Here is a 16889-nt window from a genome sequence, read left to right on the forward strand (position 1 = left end):
GGCCAGTTTACAGCAGCTGGAGACTGGCAGCCAGCAGTTTCCTTTTCAAGACAAGATCAATGTTAAAAAGAAATCATTAGTAAAAGCAATGAAGCGTCTGTACGTACCAGTGTTCCCTTGAACGTCCTCTCCCTTCTTTAGTGTGGGTGGTAGGCATGAGAGCCTGGAGCAATTGGTGTCCTGACTCGATGGCGGCTGCACAGATGCACCTGTGAAGACAAGTCCCCAGTCTATGCGGCTTGCATCCGAGTGTGACCGGTTATGTCCTAGCTTGAAAGTGGAGGCTTCCTCGTTCTGCACTAGGATATCATTCACAGAGCGGGGCCTGTCTCTCCTCCGCTGACAGAGATTAAAAATATTAAAAGTCGAGGCTTCCCTTTGCTCCACCCAGGAGAGATTATCCGGGGCTGTCTCCCTTTGCCCTGTAAACTGATCTTTGGCAGGGAACGCTTTCGGAGCGTTGGCTTCCAAGAGGCCGTTTCTGCAGCGTTCCCAAATGAGGCCGTTTTTAGCTAAGGAAGTGATGTTTCTCAGGTCTCCGCTGTCCGTTATCTGATTGAATACTTCATGTCCTACCAGTTCGGGAACCTCCTGCACCCCATACACCTCGGACGGTTGCACAACCTTTTCCAGCTTAGCATCAAAACTATTGAAGAAATCTTCAGTCACCTCCAAGGCCGGGCTGATGTCATCAACTTCTAGTGCTTCCATTTCTGGTGTTGCTGGAAGGCCTGAGTTGTCAGAGCCGGTTTAGGAGAAGATGTGGCATAAATGTCCAGGCATAGAGGATAAAGATGCTTTAGAAAAGCTTGTGGCACCACACTGACCTAGATATGGCGGGAGAAATACAACAGCCACCAAAGCCTTTGGTGGCAAAAGCCGTTGGCATCGGAGTTTGACTTCAGATGTGCTACTTAACTTCCAGGCGGTAGGATGCCAGGGATGAATTGCTCCTCCACAGTTATTTTGCTGAGTGTTAACTTATTTACGCAGATCCTGGGAATGCGGTTAAGTTATTCAGTGTAACCAGTTCATGGCAATCTGGAGTTCCTGTAAAGCAGAGCACAGCATCATTTTAATAAACCCTCTTTCATTCAAGTGAAGCTGTTTAATCACTTGATTTTTCCCACCCTCGTCATCCCCTCTTTCCTTTTGGCATCAAAGTTACTGTGTACAAAGTTTCCTTACAGGGCTTCTGTTGTCCACTGAGTGGGAGATTACGTGTTATCACTTTTTGAATTAGAACCTGTACAGAGCAGGGCGGGGCACCAGATAAGTGGGAGCCAAGGTGATACCATTTATTAGCCAAGATAAGCTTTTCAGAGCTACAGTGAAAGGTGTTCTTTATTAGCTTTCTGTGATACGGTGGCCTATGGAACGCTCGGTGCAGGCTTCTATGGGGATCTAAGGGACTCTAAAAAAAAGCCTGGGAGACTTTAGGATGTGAGTCGTTCCGGAAACATTAAGGCTGAACTAAGTTGTGCTGTGAATACTTTGCTATCTGGCCCTTATTATAAATAGCACAGTGATCACCTGGCTAAAGAACCAGGGCTGAGAGGCTAACACTGACCTGGACTCTGAATTCCTTCTTTACTTTTTGGACGATCCCAGGGCATTCGAGAGACACGGTGGGTGAGGGAATATCTTTTCTCTGTTAACAGAAGTTGGTCCAATAAAACATATTACCTCACCCACCTTATCTCGCTAATACCGTGGCACCAACACAGCTACTTCAACACAGCCTATCACAGGGCATGTAAAACAGCGGTGGAAACGTAAGGGCATAGCTACACAATGCTAAACAAAATCCAGCATGCCCAGAAGCGTCATTAACCTGCAGACCATCACCTCCATCCAGGCAACTGGCTCACTGATGTCTCTGCGAAGTGCCGAGGCAGAGAAGAGTTTTGAGGCCCAAACCTGCGAAGCGCCAAGATGGGAGTTGAGCGATGGCGGCTCCTCACGAGAGCGGGCCCTGGGCACTCATTCTGGTACAGTAAGAGGCTGCTCCTATCCCAGTCTCCTCACCTCTGCTGCTGTGTCACCTCTCTTGAAGTGAGGCTCCACTCACTATGCTTCGTTGTTGGAGGCAGGTGCAGCTGAAATTGATCCAAATCAATCAGAAACACGCCTCTATGGATTCTTGTCATCATCCGTGGGGGGATTTCTATTAGTTTGAGTGCAGGCCTCTAGATACTGTATTTAGACAGACCTCACTAGTGCTGGAGGAAGCCAGTGTTGACACTGAACTTAAGAGATTTTCCAATAAAACTAAACACCAAATAGTTAATGTTTATTTTAGAAAAACCGTGCACTATAGTTTGTCTTTGCCATTTCAGAGGCTGCTCCCCATAGGAGGATAAAAGTCCACTACTGCTGTCAGCTAGATCAGTGGTTCTCCAACTAGGGCCGCCGCTTGTTCAGGGAAAGCCCCTGGCGGGCCGGGCCAGTTTGTTTACCTGCCGCGTTCGCAGATTCGGCCGATCACAGCTCCCACTGCCGCGATTCGCCGCTCCAGGCCAATGGGGGCTGCGGGAAGTGGCGCGAGCCGAGGGAAGTGGGAGCCACGATCGGCCGAACCTGCGGACGCGGCAGGTAAACAAACCGGCCCGGCACACCAGAGGCTTTCCCTGAACAAGCGGCGGCCCTAGTTGGAGAACCACTGAGCTAGAGCAGTTACTTCTTTAGTCCAGTTGGTTGAAGCTCTGGTTTTAATGTAGCAGGTCCTGCAGCTGCTCCATCTTAATAAAGAGAAGACCATTCAATTTGTTCAGAACAGCGGGGAACGAACAGCCTTGCACTGGGGAGGGTTTGTATTCCCCAATAACTCGGTTTCCACCCACGGTTTGCTCTATTGTGGCAAATAACTTATTTTACTGTTTAATAATACTCAGCCTTCTATCATCTTTGCTATCTGGGTCTTAGTTGCTGCAGTTCAGAAACGATGGCCTTTGTAAAAGGCTTTCCAAGACATGTGCTTTAAAAACAACAATATGCATCACCAAGGTCACTTCAAACCTTATCCTATTTTTTCTTCAAATCACCATGCTTCAGACAGCAGCTTCAAATAATATTGCCTTGCTGCATATTAACTACCACTCTGTGATGGGCACTGATTTGCTAGGCTGCTTCTGACTAATTGAGTAGAGGAGGGGCCGGAATCAAAACGGTGAAGCTGAACAAAATGGTGTCAAATCAGAATGGGGTCTGTGTAACAGTCCTTCTGCACGGGTGTCAATGGCTACACAATGTGTGAGGCAGTGGAGAATATAGGCCCTTACACACTTACAATTGGAGAGGAGGCAAAATTAGAAGTGCGTACCTAACCGCCTTTGGGTTTCAAGCAAAGGACTGATCCAAGCCCACACTATCCCCCTCACCATTTTCATTCTGGGTCAGACCCAAAATTATAAGGAGCCAATCTGCCATTGCTAGTTCAGGTGTAGCTCCAGTCTTATGGGAATAGCTGACTCTGGGAGATTTCCAGCATTTGGGGCCCAAATCCAGCTTGTGAGGTTTCAGTGCTGTCAAAACTGAACCTTAAACCTTATTCCAGCTTGAACCAGAACACCAAACCCTAGCCTGATCCTAACCCAGATCTGGACATCAACTCTGTGGTCCAGCTCTACAGCTTGAGGGAAATTCTGGCTCCACTGAAGTCAACGGGAGTTTTGTCATTTGTGACAGATGTGGCAATTTCCTAAAATATCTGTGGGAGATCTCACTGTGTTAAGTTTACACATCATTCTGGGCCAGGGATTGTATGTAATTTCATGGGGGAGGGTGACCACAGCCCTCCAGGAACTAAGAACTGTGTGTGTGTGTGTGGTGGTGGTGGTGGGGTTACGGGGCAAATTCATTCAGGTTTTAACACCTCCAGAGAGGTACCACCACCTGCGCAGGCTCCCATATACTGGTTCAAACTGGATTTCCAGAGACCAACAGACAAAGAAGGGACTTTTGGATAAATAGCTTGAGTTTAAAGTGATTAAGGGCCTTCTGTCCAGGGAGGCGCACAATCCTTGTTGAAGGATTGTAAGTACTTGGCCTACTGCTGGGTGATCTCTGATGAGCTTATTAGCACGCTTGTAGGTTCTTTTACTGGTTTAGTATGTTTTCTCTGTGACTTTCCCCTTAAGAATAAATGTGCTTGCTTAGCAAGGGCTGTGTGGGGACTTATAACTGTGGCACTTACGCTGTTTGTAGCCTCTGAGGAGAAAGGGAAGCAGGCCTGCTTAGGCAGTCTGGCTTGCTGTGGAATTCACAGTGCAGGCAGGAAGCTGTGCAGGCAGGAAGCTGTGCAGCCTGGAAATACTCCAGTCAGGAAGGAAAGGGGACGCGGGTCTCCACCAAGAGACTGGGGAGCTGGGAGCCTAGAGTATGTGCAGTGGCCCTGAACTATGACCCCACTGACTTCAGCTGGGCTGGGATTTCACCCCTCGTTTCCCCACTAATATGCAGCCATCTCTGAAGAGGAGGGCAGCAGCAACACAGAGCATAGGTGCTTATTGACCACTCCCTGCCCCAAATCTCCTCATGCAAACCAATAAAACAAGAGCATCTTGGGATAACTGGGCAGGCACCATACTCAATGCCTGCAGAGCACAAAGCAGAGCAAGGAGGAACTTCCCATGGCTTGCAAAGGGAGCTGCATTTAGACTTCCTCAGCCAGGATAAGCATGTGAGCAGAAGGCCTTTGCTTGGGAGAAAACAAATGGCGGGAGAATAAAGAACTTCCATAGCCGTAACCCACCCACCCTCAAACCCTTCGCTGGCATTTCTTTATGAGCGATGGCTCGTACCAGGACTGCTTGAGATTCATTTACAAATTTGCAGTTGGTGTTAGCTTGGACAGAATCAGCACTGAGATATAGTCAAATGCCAAACAGTGCAAGTAACAGGCTGGCCCACACAAAGAGGCCATTTCACCAGCGTTGGCAGAGAACCCAGCCCTGCTCCCACTTGATGGATTTAAACAATCTGAACAGCAATGATTGCAGAAGGGCTTGTGACCTGTCACAGCGACGTTTCAGGGGAAGACAAGGGGCAGCAAAACACATGGTCCCTTTGTTCTCTAGGCTGCATCAATACAAGAAAAATCAATCAATGTACCCAAGAAATTGTGCACTTAGCAGGTTTATTACCAAACACTGGAAACCCTGTTTTATGGGGCTGCAAGCGTGTCCTGATTTTGTGGGATGAGGATTATCTCATGTCACACAACCTCCCACATTCTTGTAAAGCCATGCGTTCCGGAAGCACATGGTGATACTGACTCACATGGCGACAGGATGACGTGATGCTGCATCTTGAAGTGACTTTGCACCATCACCACCTTGGGATGCAGTATGCCCTGCCCAAACTGTTACTTCAGTGGGGAGTGGTTACCCCTTTCCATACAGTCTGGGGAGTGCTTCCTTAAAGAATGAAAGGTGCTACGGAAATACACAGTAGTGCTTAGCCACTACACTGATGCGGCCTCTAGGAGGATATTTTACATAGATTGCATCTGTCAACAACAAACTCTCAGAGTTCCACTCGGGCTTTTGCATCGACTTGGATGAAATGAAACTCGATTACAGTCCCCAGATAAACAAACACAGGAATAGGAGGGGTCCAGAGACGGGTGACTCATGTGGGTATGTCTACACTACCCGCCAGATCGGCGGGTAGCTATCGATCTATCGGGGATCGATTTATCGCGTGTAGTGTAGACGCGATAAATCGATCCCTGATCGCTCTCCCATTGACTGCTGAACTCCAGCAGTGCGAGAGGCAGAAGCAAAGTCGATGGGGGAGCCGCAGCCGTCCATCCAGCGCCGCAAGGACGCCAAGTATGTAATTTTAATTCGATCTAAGATACATCAACTTCAGCTACGCTATTCTTAGATCGATCCCCTCCCCCGTCCCCCCAGTGTAGACCAGGCCTCAGAGTCCATATGAAGAGAAAGGGAAGAGAGTAGCACTGTTTAGTTAAGGGAAGAGATGAATAAAAGAGGGTCTGATCAAGGCATATAAAATAATGAACGCCATACAAAGAGTCAATCAGGCGTTCCCGTTTACTCTTCATAATACCAGAACAAAGGGAACATTCAGTTACATTCAAAAGCAACACATTTAAGACTGACAAATGACGGGAAGTACCTAACCTGTGGAGTGCTACGCTACAAGACCTTGGCGGCTAAGAGGCACGTTAGAAAAATTTACCAAGGGGGTTAGGAGTCTAAGTGTCACTGAAAGTCAGTGAGACTTGAGTTCCCAAGCCACTTAGGCACCTTAGAAAATTTTAACCTAAAATTTTAGTAGGGAATTTTGATAACTTGGCTACAGGGAAGTGCTGAGTGCCCCCTCGCATCCCCCCGGAAAGCAGTCTCCTCTGTGCAGAGCTCCTCTGTCTAGCCTTGCAATCATGAGTAGAGCCCTACCAAATTCACGTCCATTTTGGTCAATTTCACAGTCATAGGATTTTAAAATTTCATGATTTCAGTTATTTAAATCTGAAATTTCATGGTACTGTACTTGTAGGGGTTCTCACTCAGAAAGGAGTTGTGCGGGGTCACAAGGTTAGTGTGGGGGGGTTGTGGTGCTGCTACCCTTACTTCTGCGCTGCTGCTGGCAGCGGCGCTGCCTTCAGACCTGGGCTCCTGGCCAGCAGCCACCGCTCTCCAGCTGCCCAGCTCTGCAGGCAACAGCGCAAAAGTAAGGGTGGCATGGTATGGTATTGCCACCCTTACTTCTGCGTTGCTGCTGGCGGGGTGCTGCCTTCAGAGCTGGGCACCCAGCCAACAGCTGCTGCTTTCCAGCTCTGAAGGCAGCGCAGAAGTAAGGGTGGCAATACCACAACCCCCCTAAAATTACTTTGTGACCACCCTGCAACTCCCTTTTGGGTCAGGACCCCCAATTACAGAAACGCTGGTCTCACCCATGAAATCTGTATCATATAGGGTAAAAGCACACAAAAGACCAGATTTCACGGGGGGGAGACCAGATTTCACGGTCCGTGACGCGTTCTTCATGGCCGTGAATTTGACAGGGTCCTAATCATGAGAGACCAGATTATAACCTGCCACCGGGTTAGGACTGAATATCGCCCATCCTGTGCCACACAGGGTAATTTTGGAGGGAAATTCTATGTTTACAGGAAAAGGAAGGACATTTTTTTTTCCTGGCAGGCTGTTCCTTTCTTTATGGCTGCTGCTGGAAGCTGGAACGGTAGGAATGGAGTTGAAGGAGATGGGTAAGTAGGCAGAGGGCATGACTAGAGTAAGACATAACTGGATATCTGCTGGCTAATTTGATTTTGTTTAAATATGCTTTTTAAACTTGACAGTCCAACTGTAAAATCCCGAGTAGCAGCATTTCATTCTCAGGGACTCTGATTTCTTTTTCCCCTTAAAGAACACTTAGGGGCAAATTTTCAGGATGATGCACAAGAATGTTACTGCCCCAAATGGCCACAGACCAATCTATGCATTGCAAGCGGACCCCTTAGGCACTAGAGAGCTGAAAAAGTGAAATGCTGTCTCATGAAACCTTGTATTTACATAGCTCCTTTCACCCAGAATGGTCCAAGGCACTTTACTAACTGCATATAGGGATCACTCACCCACCACTGAAAGAAAGACTCTTTAGAAGTAGGCTGCTTGCCACAGCAGGAACAGTTTTTTTCAGAAGGGGAAATACAGACTAACTTCTTCAGCTGATGAAGCTACAATGGGGAAGGCCAAACGTAGTTCCCAAAACTGGAACTGGGCCAGTCAAAGCCAGATGAGGGCATAGCCACTATAAGTCTGTGCCTTAGGACCCAGCTCTCTGGGTCACGTGATCACATCAGACTCTGAGCTTCCATTTAAAAATAAAAAAGGATGAAGTTTTTAGCCCTAGTGGTTGCAAGGAAAAGTTTGAAAAAGTCACCTGGGTTTGACTGATGCAGCAGCCTCTGCCTGAGTCTGCAGACAGCCTGAAACACAACTGAGACGGGTGACCTGCCACATGCACCTCAACGGGAACTTCAGTGCAAGGCTCTCTGCCAACACTACCCTAGCAGAGTGTTGTGTGGCAGGAGAAGAGAGCAGTGGGTCTCTGCTCACCAAAGCAAATATAGCCTGGTTCCTGGGCTAAATTCTGGGGCCCTTCTCCTGCATCACTCTAGGGGCCACAGTGTGGGCGTGGGGATGGCTGCAGGGGCCCTGTGTTGTGGTGTGCCTAGGGTCTGGATTGCCTTAATCAGGACACCAGGATACCCTGACTCTTACAAAACGTGCCAGGGGATGTACGGGTGTGTCTCCACAGCACACTAAGCCTAGGTCTGTGGAACCCAGGCTTGTGGATTTGGGGTTTCTGGATTTACAGTTGCTGGACCTGCGTCCTCGTACAGCACTACACCAGCCTTCTGAATCGGATCTGCGCTTGATCTGTGTCCGTGCTGCAAAGTGACAGGGCTTGGATGCGAGTTGCAACGGGACTCAGGCTCTGACCCAGCCCCCTCACACGGTCCTAGGACCCGAGTCCTCAGTGCTTAGTGACCTGAGTCAGACTGATTTGTGTGTGAACAGAAAGGGGGCTTGGGCTCAAACCTGATTCAGAGCCCGGGCTTGGGGGGGGGGGGGGGAGGGGAGTGCAGTATAGACATGCCCTATAGTGAAAAGAAGTGACCAGGGCCTTGGATTCACTTCTCATCCAAAAGACAGATTGACACCGCTTTCACTAGAGCTACTTTCAGAATCTGCACTCCGGGAATCCTGAGATTCAGGGCCTGTCGGCCATTAATACCTAATGTTCTTTTCCATGAATCGTGCTCTAAGCCACTTCAGTCTGTAACTTTCCTTTGACAAACGACACACCTTGAGCAATCAATGCACAGATTTTTTTCAGGACACCCTGCACTTTGTGCAGCTACCAAGATTTTTAGATGGCTGCATTGGGTCAGGTGATCAAAATATTACCCACAATCTAAATTAGCTGTATTTTGGTCACTTGAAATCCCTGAGAACTATACTCATCCGTGCAGCAGCACGGAAGGGTCATTATCAAACTAGTTAGCTAGCAAGACAGATCAAGTCACTACAGAAGTTCCTTTCATGATTTCAGAGAGGGAGTATATTCGATTGGTTAGAGCAGTGGCTCTCAACCTTTCGAGGCTACTGTGCCCTTTGTCTTATGAACCCCCAAGTTTCATCTCACTTAAAACCTACTTGCTTACAAAATCAGACATACAAATACAAAAGTGTCACAGCCCACTATTACTGAAAAATGGGTGACTTTCTCATTTTTACCATATAATTATAAAATAAATCAACTGGAATATAAATGTTGTACTTACATGTCAGTGTGTAGTATACAGAGCAGTAAAAACAAGTCATTGTCTATATGAAATTTTAGGTTGTACCGACTTGGCTAGTGCTTTTTATGTAGCCTGACGTAAAACTAGGCAAATATCTAGATGAGTTGATGTACCCCCTGGAAGACCTCTGTGTACCCCCATGGGTACAGGTACCCCTGGTTGAGAACCACTGGGCTAGAGTACAGGACTAGGCGTTAGGATTCCTGTGTTGTAATTTCAATGCTATCACTGATTGTTTGTGATATGACCAATAAATCTGTGCCTCGGTTTACCAATACTTACTTACCTCTCATGAGGATTAATATTTACAAAGAGTTTTAGTCTTAAGGGATGGAAGATGACAGAGACGTGCAAAGTATTAGTGCATAGCATGTTGTTTTCCCAGATCTATCCATGATGCAGACCAAATAACGCCCCCAAAAGCATATACTAATCATGTGTAGTGGAGTAGTACCTACAGCAGCAGTTCTCAACTTTTTCTTACACAACCCCCTTTATATCGGGATGAGCCCAGGATTCCTCTCTCATCTAGGAGAGACCCCTCTCCCATCCAGCAATATGAGAAGGGCTGGGTGGTGGCAACCCCTAGTTTGAGAACCCCTAGCCAGCAGGCCTCAATCAGGGATCAGGGCCTCACTACGGTAGGTGCTGTACATACATATAATAAAAGGTGAGCCCTTGCCGCAAAGAGCTTACAAGGTAATGCAATGTATTGGGAATCGCAATCGCATACACTCAGGGCTGGTCTACACTGGTGGGGGGGGGGGGAAATCAATCTAAGACATGCAACTTCAGCTATGCTATTCGCGTAGCTGAAGTTGAAGTATCTTAGTTCGACTTACCTGGCCGTCCTCATGGCAGCAAGTCGACCGCCACGGCTCCCCCATCGACTCTGCTTATTCCTCCTGCCGAGGTGGAGTACGGGCGTCAATTCGGGGATCAATTTATCGCATCTAGATGAGACGCGATAAATCGATCCCCGATAGATCAATTACGATCAGCGGGTAGTGTAGACGTGGCCTTAGGCTGGTTTGCTTATTGCGAGTCTTAATCTGTAAGTAGAACTTCTGCCTCTTTTCCCTATTCACCACAGGTGGCTTGAAGGGAAAAAAAACACAGCCAGAATCCTGAAGTAATTGGAGTACAATAAGGGACAGCTGTCATAAGGCAATTTTAATGCATCAGCCTTGACATGGTCCCTTTCAAAATTACATGAAATAATTGTTGGATTCAGTATTTAAATACGTTTTTGGGGGGTGGAAGAATTGAGATCACCCCCCCCCTTTCCTTTATGTCTAGATGGGAGGTGTGTTCCCAAACTTTAGTCTGTTGTAACATGGGATTACAGCATGAGAAAACACTAGTATATGGCATTCATCTTGCTTTAGTTCGGGTGGCTTATTAGATTTTGGGCCTTAAAACAGCTGCTAGACCCCTGGTCTAACAGTGCTTTTCTGGCATTGGTCAGCGAGTAAATATTACAAGCCCCGATCAATCTTTGCACAAGGAGAAGAGTCTCTAAATGACCATTTTTAAAGTACTTGTAAAAGTAGCAACTTCTCAGTATTAGTTAAGCACTGGAACTGGTTACCAAGGGAGGGCGTAGACTCCTTGTCCTTGGAGGTATTTAAAAACAATTAAACATCTGTCAGTGTGCAGAAGTGGACTAGATCCTTTCCAGACTACTGTACCCCTTTCAGGAGTCTAATTTGTCTTGCGTACCCCCAAGTGTCACCTCACTTAAAAACTACTTGCTTAGAAAAATCAGACATAAAAATACAAGTGTCACGGCACACTATTACTGAAAAATTGCTTACTTGCTTATTTTTGCCATATAATTATAAAATAAATCAGTTTGAATATAACTATTGTACTTACACTTCAGTGTATAGTACAGAGCAGTATAAACAAGTCATTGTCTGTATGAAATCTTAGCTTGTACTGACTTCGTTAGTGCTTTTGATGTAGCCTGTTATAAAACTAGGCAAATATCTAGATGAGCTGATGTACCCCCTGGAAGACCTCTGCGTACCGTTTACCCAGGTTAAGAACCACTGGACTGGATGACCTCTTGAGGTCTCTTCCAACCCTACATTTCTATGATTCCATAATATAAATCTGAGAAATTTAATTGTCCAGGAAAAAAGCTGGGCCCAGTATAAGAATTCCCCATAGACCAGGTTACACCAGTGCCCTAAATACGTACATTACCATATCATATATATTCTGAGACAATGCACCTAATCATTCTAGGAGAAGCTTACAAGAGCCAGAGAAAAAGCATTCTCAGTCAAGAGCTCTTTAATGCTAGATAAGCTAACAGAGAGATAAGATTGATCTTACATTAATCCAGCTTCATGCTGCAAAACCCAACTGTCTGCTAGATTCTTCCTGCCAAGAAGAGTGACAAGGGACCTCTGACACCCACGCAGAAGAAACAGCAACAAAGACAGTCTCCTAGAAGCTGGGAGAGGCGAAGAGCAGAATCAGCTATGATGAACTCTATGGATAACACTAGGCGAATCTAAAGGGCAGTATTGAGTGCTGAGATGCTACAGAGCTCTAGAAGTAACTGAGAGAGCGAAGGGGTGGGCTCCCGTTAGTAATGACATGTACCTGTGCAGTTGGCAGGGTTCAAAACTATATATCCTGGGGTAAGTTGATGCAGCTCCGCTGTCTGATGGAAGTAGGTTGAGTTATGCTTGCTAAGGACCTGGCCCTGACCCTTTCAGCAAGGTTCCCAGAGCATTCTATGGACATGACAAACTGCACTACATACCTAGAGAACTCTTCACCCATCATCACCGAATATAATATTAATTAATAATAATTGGCACCTACAGTACACCATGTTTTTAATTTTCCCAGCACTTTGCAAACCTTCATGAAAATGCAGCAGCCTTTAGGGTGAAACAAGGATGCAAACAGCCCAGTGCACAAAAAGAGGTGAACATGATGGGGCAATGAGGAAACATGGATTATGTAAAGCTTCTTCCCCCCCCCCCCCCCCACTCAAGACAGGTTTGTGTACAGCGCTCCAGAGATCTTTATCGCACAGCCTGGCTGACTCCTTTGCCCTGCAGCAACCTGACACATACTTCCCTCCAGGCCGAAGAATGCCCTGAGAAATGAGTGGCTGCATCACTTCCTGCTGGCTTCACGGTGATTAGCTGTTTGAAAGCTCTCCAGCTGGGCGGTGACCGTGGAAAGGAGCAGGGAGTCTGGGCAGAGATGGAATAGAAGGGAAAGCAGCATTGCAAAAGGGCAGCCCTATAGCAGGCTTTACACGTGCATGTGCCCCGAGCCAGAGAAAAAAGCTAAGGCCCCGATGTGGCTAGGCACTTAAGCCTGTGCGTTGCCTCAGTGAAGTCACAAAGCACTTTGCTGGACTGAGGCCTTACGCAGTTCGGCACTGATTCAGCAAGGTAGTGAAGCACATTCCTAACTTCAAACACAAAGTCCCATTGCCTTTCAGCTGGATGACTCATGTGCTTCTCACTAGGCACGTGCGTAAGTACCTTGCCGAATCAGGCCTCTAATGAACACTTACTGTACATAACCATCTGACAAGCCAACACTATGCTTCAAACAGGGCCTACATCTATTCTTTAAGCGGGGACGTTGGCCTGGGTTTCTACAGCAATCAGCCCACGTGCCTCCCTGGAGTTCTACCCATCCCCGTTGGAGGCAGACGGCATTCTGGGGGACCCTACATGGTGCCCAGTTCTGTTTCTCTTTGTTTCGTGTGTGTTTACTTAATTCACATTTTGTCACACTGACCTGGTTAAAAACCCTGCATCTTTTCCCAGCCAAGCAGGCAATTCAGAAACACAAGAAGAGAACAGGCTGTGTCAGCTTCCGAGATCAGCACAAAGAGGAGTGAGCCCTATAATACTGTAGCCGTCAGATGCTGTTATAGGTGATGTCACTGGGAGGACCCATGAAGCTGCAAGCGCAGAGGGCGGGTGTAAAGACCGAACTGGACATTTTAAGAGAGATGTTATTCAGGTTGATGCCTTTTACAACTGGATCTGCTGGATCAGTGCGTCTCCATCCAGAAAGTACGGGGGGCGTGAGGGGGGGGTATCCCAGATTGCAGCAACAAATAAGTAAAAGATTTTAAAAAATTTAATAATCTGCCTTGAGGCTCTACTAGAGCCGCATTTCATTCTAAAGCCCCTCCCTCACATTTCACAGAGCTGTGTTGGGGGTCAGAACCAGTGCTAAAAAATCCTATAGTACTTTTGTTCCCAAATGGAAATCGGAGCTGAAAAAGGATGGAGATTGCTGGAATTTCTACTCAAGTTGTTCCTCTGCTGTTGTTTGTGCACCCGGGTCCTGCTGGCAAGTGTCCCACACCCAAGAGTGCCTGCTTTTCAGCGGAGAAACGTACGTATGTAGGCCCAGGAGCTATGGGCACTCAGCATCTCACATATAGGGCCAAGAGCCATTGGGGATCTTTCTGGATAAAGTGCTATCCAGCATAAATGTAAAGGATTATTATTGTAACTTTATTATCTAGACTCCAGCCAATTCTCCTAATCAAGGACAGTACTCAAGGAGCTAACCAGGGACAGTTCAAAGCTAATTACACTAAGACCTTGGAGTTCACCGGAATATAAGTACATGTATGATTATATAAAAAAACCCACCATTTAACAACAAGCATAAAATCATTTCAAAACAAATCTTTTCTGATTTCCCAACTAGTGAGTCCTGGCAGTTTGACACATTTATTATCACCCGAAAAAAGAAAAAACCAATGGAGACACAACTTCAACAAAACAGCACAGCAACCCAACCCTCTGAGATCATGTCAACCTCGGGAAAATCAGCCAACTCTGGGGGATGGTTACAGCAGCACATTATTGTTATAACACCGTATTATTCCTCTGACAGAGTCACAATACAGATTGAACTCACAGTTTACTAACAAAAAATTACAAACTTTATCTCAAACGATCTTTGCAAAAGCTCAGCAGAAACCTGACAAAAGCTGATTAACTTAAATGCAACATAATATAAGCTGCCAAAACCACTCAGCTCCCAGGAGCTCAGATACAGTGGTGATGGGGGCCATATAAGTACCTAGGCAGTGTAGATTAGATCCTTCAGCTACATTATGTAGTTCCCTCTCCCATTATGTTGAGTTTGTGATTTTTTAAATCTGGAATTTTAAACCTGTAAACTTCTGATTCAAGAAAAACATCACTAAACCCCAAACCTCCCAAGCTATATATCGGGCCTACTGTTACCTGAAATGACTGACACCATGCTCCTTCAAAGATTTTCCACATGCTTATCTTTATGCATTGTGAGTAGCCCCATTCACTTCAGTAGGACTACTCAATGTGAGTAAAATTACATGTGTGCCTAAATCTCTGCAAGAGTGGATCCTTAAATATTTGTTTGCTGAGACAAATCAGAGACAAATAATGCATCCTCTTTGCAAAGCTATTATTTCACTCTATCCTATCTATTGGTGCCACTGACCACAGCATCTAAACTAACGCTATAGGTATTATACAGTCCTACAAGGTAGGCATATATTTATTGGGATTATTTAATCCTACAGTTTATAATTCTATTTACTATGTTTTGGGAGTTTATCCCATAAGAAAGCAAAAATAAAATACATAAATAAATAAAACAAAACACTGCAATGCACTTCCCACCAGCACAGAGTGATGTATTTGTGTTGTGCTGCAGATATGTACACAACCGCACAATGGAATTTGATTCTGCCTACCTGGAGCAATCAAAATTCCAGCTGAAGTCATCAGGAGTTTGCGGTGTTGCAAGGATCTCAAGGACTGTACCTTTTAATAAAAGAGACTGTGTGTGTGTGTGTTTGTGTCTGTTTCTCTGGCTAGATATATTGCTACATATGTGTATGCATATATACACATCTCTTTGTGTTACAAATAAACACACATATATTATATACACAGAGGTATGTATACATATCATGCATGTCTGTATACAATATATAAAGAAATACAAATATAGCTGCAAGGTGATGGGCACCACAGGAAAACCTAAGATAGACAGCTGTCTCTCTCTGTGTGCTTGTGTGTTTATAAAACAGTGAGAAACAGCACAGATTGATCAAACCTTTGATACATTTCCTGATATGTAAAAGACACAAATCCAACCACAAACCAGCAGATTAACAACAAAGGGAACATTTACCTGGCCCTCTGGAGCTCCAGAAAACCCACTTTGCCATTCACTCCCAGTAGATGATCTTTGCTGTACAATTACTCCTCATTCTGCCAGGACAGGCAACATATGCGTCCTGCGTTATCCATCCTTCCCTTGTTCTGTGTTTACAATCTGCCTGCCTCAGTCCCTTCTCAAATCCTTCCCTTCCACCACCAGGGAAACAGATCCTCTGACAGCAAGGTTCCAGCTCACAGAAGTTCTCGCTTCTTGCCACGCCTTCGCTCTGTGGCACATAGCTGGCAATTAGCCATCACTATGTGACAGATAGCTCTTCTCTCTGTTTCGTCTAGTCTTGTGCACTGCTTTCATCTTCTGTGCTCTGTCAGATAATGCGATACCTATGACTGTTCACCATGCCGCTAAAATGGATATGAGCAGGTGAAAAATTAACCCCCAAGCATGCCTGTGTTTTCATCCCAGTTTTCAGTCTGCGTCCTCTCTTCCCTGTATATTAACTCTATGCATCGGCTATAATGTGTTTGTGAGAAGATGGGCGTGTGACCTAGTGGATTGCGCACTGGAGTGGGACTCTGGAGCCCTGGGTTCTATTCTCAACTCTGTTGGTGGCCTAGAACATGTTATTTGATCTCTCTGTGCCTCAGTGTCTCCATCTATACAATGGGGATAATGATACTGACCTCTCCATTTTACGCTCTATTGATGAAAAGAACTAGGTATTATTATATCGATAAACAGCAGCTGTATCCATCTGTGGTGTCCTGTCTTATACTTATATTGTAAGCTCTTTGGGACAGGGACTGCCTTTTTGTTCTGTGTTTGTACAGCACCTAGCAGTGTGGGCTCCTGGTCCATGACTGGGGCTCTTAGGGGCTACAGTAATACAAATAAATAATAATAAAGTTATAAGCATATAAATCAGTTAAAGTGATAAGCAACTGAAAATGGGGTCTTATAATGGGAACCGTCAGACAACCTTAATGATAAGCACCACTACCAGCTCTGCCTATAATAAATAAATCAGCAGTTTTGCCAACCCCAAGTCTTCAAAAATCATGAGATTGGCATAAAAATTATGAGTTAAAAATAATAAATGTGAGGGTCTTTTTATTTGTCTTCTGTTTTTGAGCCTGGTGGTGGGAAGGAGGGGGGGTGATCACATTTTCAAACTCTTTTCTATGACCATGAGGGCTAGAAATTTCCTTTTAAAAAACTGAAAGCTGAGGTTCTCACGCAGTCATTTGACTACAGGAGCGGGGGCTTTACGAAAAACATTAAATATCATGAGATTTGTGATAAAAATCCTGAGAGCTGGAGACTCTTAGCAACTGAAGGTTGTGCTAAGGTATATAAATATTTCACC

General features: G+C 45.7%; 1 protein-coding gene across 13 annotated transcripts in view; it reads right to left on the bottom strand.

Annotated features, from left to right (window-relative positions):
• Positions 1 to 15713, bottom strand: part of PLEKHM3 (pleckstrin homology domain containing M3) — a 120044-nt gene extending 104331 nt beyond the window's left edge. For 5 of the 13 annotated variants that reach the window (XM_065560995.1, XM_065560989.1, XM_042859629.2 and 2 more), the window contains exons 1-3: positions 15536 to 15670; positions 11687 to 11807; positions 108 to 1050 (exon numbers count right to left, since the gene is read on the bottom strand). In XM_065560995.1, the coding sequence (XP_065417067.1) occupies positions 108 to 711 (604 nt within the window). In that variant the 5' untranslated portion in view covers positions 712 to 1050; positions 11687 to 11807; positions 15536 to 15670. Of the gene's footprint in view, positions 1 to 107; positions 1051 to 1848; positions 2100 to 11686; positions 11808 to 15092; positions 15163 to 15535 lie in introns of those variants that run through there. The other 8 variants (XM_065560994.1, XM_065560999.1, XM_065560991.1 and 5 more) reach the window with 7 other exon arrangements.
• Between the last annotated feature and the right edge of the window lie 1176 nt (positions 15714 to 16889).

The sequence above is a fragment of the Chrysemys picta genome, chromosome 11 (genome assembly GCF_011386835.1).
Source record: "Chrysemys picta bellii isolate R12L10 chromosome 11, ASM1138683v2, whole genome shotgun sequence".
Lineage (NCBI taxonomy): Eukaryota > Metazoa > Chordata > Testudines > Emydidae > Chrysemys > Chrysemys picta.